Source organism: Myotis brandtii, unplaced genomic scaffold (assembly GCF_000412655.1).
Source record: "Myotis brandtii unplaced genomic scaffold, ASM41265v1 scaffold46, whole genome shotgun sequence".
In the NCBI taxonomy this organism is placed as follows: Eukaryota; Metazoa; Chordata; class Mammalia; order Chiroptera; family Vespertilionidae; genus Myotis; species Myotis brandtii.
In genome coordinates, this window is record NW_005367587.1 from 7338082 (window position 1) to 7342688 (window position 4607).

The 4607-nt window shown below is 42.4% G+C and overlaps 1 protein-coding gene across 1 annotated transcript in view; it reads left to right on the forward strand.

Annotated features, from left to right (window-relative positions):
- Nucleotides 1-5: 5 nt before the first annotated feature.
- FAM162A (family with sequence similarity 162, member A) overlaps nt 6-4607 on the forward strand; it is a gene marked incomplete at its 5' end in the record, with an annotated part of 36012 nt that continues 31410 nt past the window's right edge. Inside the window, one exon of the mRNA XM_005875398.2 lies at nt 6-24. Within this exon, the coding sequence (XP_005875460.2) occupies nt 6-24 (19 nt within the window). The remainder of the gene's footprint in view (nt 25-4607) is intronic.

Consider the following 4607-nt stretch of genomic DNA (forward strand, 5'->3'; position numbering starts at 1 on the left):
TCCGCGGCCTGCGCCTGGCGGCGGGTGAGACGCGGGACGGGCTGAGGGAGGGCGGGAAGCCAGCTTGGCCCCTGGGGTTGGAGGAATCCTGCAGCCGTCCCAGGCCTGGTAGTGGTTTGGTGCCATCACGCACTCCCCTCCGGTTGCTTGGAATTCTACCCGCACGGTAGTCACAGTGGGAGCAAGCCAGGGCTGAGCGAGCAAGGCTGAGCCGGCCCTGGGGGCTGGCCCTGTGTGACGCTCGCAGCCTGGCTCTCCATCCACAGCTCCCACCAACTTTATGAGCCCCGTTCCCCCTGTCTTCCCACCTCCTGGCACCAGCCTCCGCGGAGCTCAATTCACCCGCCACCCCCAGAACTCCCTGGTTGCCTGATTCATTCCACGCTTCTCAGGCTAACCTCTCCCTTCCCTCCGTTACTCTCCTTGAGTCTTGAGTCTCCCCCGTCCCCCATCTCGAGTGGATCCTTGCTGTCAGAGAAAAACTGTAGTCTGGAGTTTCCTACCCACTTAGTGTCTGATTAGGCAACGGAGTTAAGGTCTCACAGTTTTCTTAAAATGAGGGCTGCATTGTTTAAAAAAGCAATTCTACAATTGAGTGCTTTGAACTTCTACTGCTATGTAAATGCAGGATCTGCAGTTTGTTTTCCTAGTAGAAATTTGTAGAATGGGCATTTGGATTCAAAGCTTAATTTGCCTTCTTGGGGAACCAGTAGAACTTGTACTTATTAGGGTCCATTTTATAACTGAATATATTCACGTACGTTATTCTATTTGACTGATTTTTTTTCATAGTCTTCTTAGGTGAGTTTTATCATTCCCTCTACATTTTACAAATGAAGAAACGTAGGTCAGAGGGCTAAATGACTTGTCCAAGATCACTTCCCTTCACAATGTTAGAGCCAGGATATGAGCCTGCTCTCTAATTCCAACTTGTGCTCTTTGCCTTGTTCAAGCTGCCTATTCACAATGTGTGTGTATGTATTTGTCATGGTTAATTGGATCTCTTTGATGTGCAATGAGCCATGAAATGCAGAATTACTTAAGAAAAGGAAGCACACATCCATATGCAATTGGGTTTTCAAGTAAGACTGATGTAACAAGCATCCTGAACCAAGTAATGTATACCATGTCCTCCTATCCAAGGATTCAACCAAGCACCAATCAAAAATACTACAAAAAAAAAGTTACCTTGTTGCTGATATGAATTATGCAGTTTGGTCTATGATGGTTGCAACTCTACTGAACATATACACTTTTTTTCTTGTCATTATTTCCTAAACAATACAGTATAATAGCTATTTGCATAGCATTTACCTTGTAATAGGTATTATAAATATTCTAGAAGCTATAAAGCATTTGGGAAGATGTGCATAGGTTATATGCAAATACTATGCTAGCCTATATAATAAGAGGCTAATATGCAAATCTACCGAATGGCTGAACTACCGGTCCCTATGACATGCACTGACCACCAGGGGGCAGACGCTTAACGCAGGAGCTGCCCCCTGGTGGTCAGTGCACTCCCACATGGGGAGTGCCACTCAGCCAGAAGCCAGGCTCACGGCTGGCAAGCGCAGCTGTGGTGGCGGGAGCCTCTCTCACCTCCGTGGCAGCTCTAAGGATGTCTGACTGATGTCTGTGGGGAGCGGGCCTAAGCTGTCAGTCAGACATCCCCCTAGGGCTCCCGGACTGCAAGAGGGTGCAGGCTGGGCTGAGGAACCCTCCCCACCCCCACCCCCAAGTGCACAAATCTCATGCACCGGGCCTCTAGTTTTATATAACTCCTTGGAGTTTGGTATCTGAGGGGGTCCTGGAACCAATGCCCCTCAGATACCAAGGGACAACTGTATACCTTACTTATCTGGAAAATTACTTGGAATAAGATACTCTAGGTGAGTGAAATTTCAAATAGCCAAAGCTTAATACTTTAAACAATGGCCCTTTATTTTTAATTGTTTCTGTTGGAAATCTTTGCTATACTCCCTTATCAAACAGAATATGAGCTTTTATGAGCTTGAATTTATTTGTTGTTTTGAAGATATAGGTCAGGGTTAACTTGCAATTCTTGGACCACTTCACAGATGAGAGGTCCTGAGAACCTCTGGAATTATATAATATAATTTTATTCAAATGTTTATGTTTACATACCTGTTTATGGAGAGTCCTTAGCTTGCATCCATTATTCAGATCAATTTGCACTCTTTAAAAGTATTGATACAGATGATTTGGAACTAAATAGCTACTGACCCACACTAGTATGGGTTTCATGATGGTAAAGACTTTTATTTTTGCTAAATCTTCAGCACTTACCAGCATCCAGATCACAGTAGACATGTAATAGATATTTTTTTTGGATGAGAGACATTAGGAAGTATCATGGAACATGCTGCAGAAGTATCTCAGAACTTGCTGTCTCTTTTCCAGAAGTAGAATAAAATATAACTTTTAGGACATTGTATCTTTCTACAGAATAATTACTAGGTCAAAGGAATGGAAGGGCCTTATAAGAATGTTTCTTCACACCTTAGAAAAGTTACAGTCCTAAACGCCTTTGACTTGTTAGTGGATTTTAAAATGAATTTATTATCACTTTTATACCAATGCAATGGACCATCGTCTGCCTCCTTGTCAGTTTAACCCACTTCGCAGAGCATTTCAATTAAGTTAGAAGTCCTGTAGTCCAGTCCCCTAATTTTAAAGATGAAGGAACTTAAGGCCCAAGAAGGAAATTGACTTGCCAGGGGTCACATGAGTACAAAGGTGGGACATAACCAATATCTTCTGATTTTATTTCCTACATTTATTTTTCTTTTTGTTTTTTCTTGCTAACCAACCCTAAATGAGTACATGCCCATTTTTCCTGCTCCAGTCTTCGGCTTTGCATATCTCTCCTCCAGGTCTTGCCAACAGATTTTTATTAAGCACACACTTTGTGCCCTGTACGCTATGAAAGCTCTAAAATGAGTGGACTGCCACGCCTAGGGCTGGAGTTTATTGTGATGAACAAATGTATACATAGTACACCTGGAGAGATTATACATGACATAAAGTTTTCGATTACAGAACAGGTTTTCAAGTCTGTGGTGTCCTGGAGCCATTTCCTAGTGGCTTTGTGCACATCTCTTCCCAATTTCACAATCAGTGATGTCACATTGGTAGCTTGAAGTCTGCTATGGTGAAGGTAATTGGCAAACACCTCAAATCAGGGCTTTTTTCTGCCAGCCCTCTCCCAAGAGCCTGCATTCCACTGGCTTTAAAAATTCAGAGAAAGGAAAAGCAGTGTAGGTTATGATAATCTATTACTGAAGGCTTCATTGAAATGGAAAGGATGGGAGATTTCATAAGTAAAGATAGGGAGGGGTGTAATGAGTCTGGAGATGGGGTATAATATGGGGGTGAGGGGGCAAAAGGGCAGTAAGGAGAAAGGATGACGTTGGATTTTAGTCAGGAGGTAATAGATAAAGTGTGGTCTTTTGAAGATTTTGAGCAGAAGTCATAAAAAAATTTTTCAAAAATTAACATGGCTGCTACATACAACACTAATAGCTGCTACCTATGAAGGTAGTGCAGTAATCCATGTGTGAAGTGCTGATGGAAATGACACAAGCCCAGTATATCTGGGATATGTTTTGAAGAAATTATAAGTATGACTGAGACAGAGTGATTTAAGGAAATACTTAAAGACTTGACATTTTTCACATGGAGGACTGAAGGAGTGTTACCCCACCGTCAGAAATAAGAAAGTTGGGAAAGGGTCCTGATTTGGCAGAGAGGATGGTGTATTATTGAGTCATGGGTGGCACTGAGTTATAGGTGAGCATGGGACCTATTAGTCAAAGACCTGAAGACAAAGGAGGGGTACAGTTAGGGAAAATATATGGGAGCCATCAGTGTGGAGCTGATTATTAAAACACTATGGAGGAGTCCTCCCTGAGAGGAGTGTGGAGCAGAGGCAAAAACTGAACCTTAGAGGCCTGACATAGTGTAAATAATAGGAAGTGGCAAAGAGGACATTAAAGAAGGTAGATCATAGAGGTCATAGATGAAGGGAGAAAATGGTGTAGGATGTCAGGAGGGACCGAGTCCTTGTAGAAGGATGAGGTCAGTAGAGTCAAGTGGCTACAAAGATGGGAAGAGTAGGATCAAATGAGGTAATGATGAATCTAAAAAAAATATGATTAGAAGGAGATCACTAATGTTATTAGAACAATTTTAGTAATGAGTGGGGGAAGGAATGTTGTAGTAAAATGTGTGAGTGGTGAGGTTAAGGTAGGATGCATGCCACTTAATCATTTGAGCTATGAAAGGAAGCAGATTAGTATTTTATTTATAGGAGCTGTTGAGAGCAAATAAATGTTTTGTCCAAGTTAGTAGACTCGCAGTGCCACTGCGGTGTGATGAAATAAGAATTCTCATCTACTGATAGAAGTGTAAATTGATTCGGCCTTTCTGGAAATCAGTTTATTGTAAGCATTAAGAATCTTTTTTTTTTAAAATATATTTTATTGATTTTTTACAGAGAGGAAGGGAGAAGGATAGAGAGTTAGAAACATCGATGAGAGAGGAACATCGATCAGCTGCCTCCTGCACACCCCCCACCGGGGATG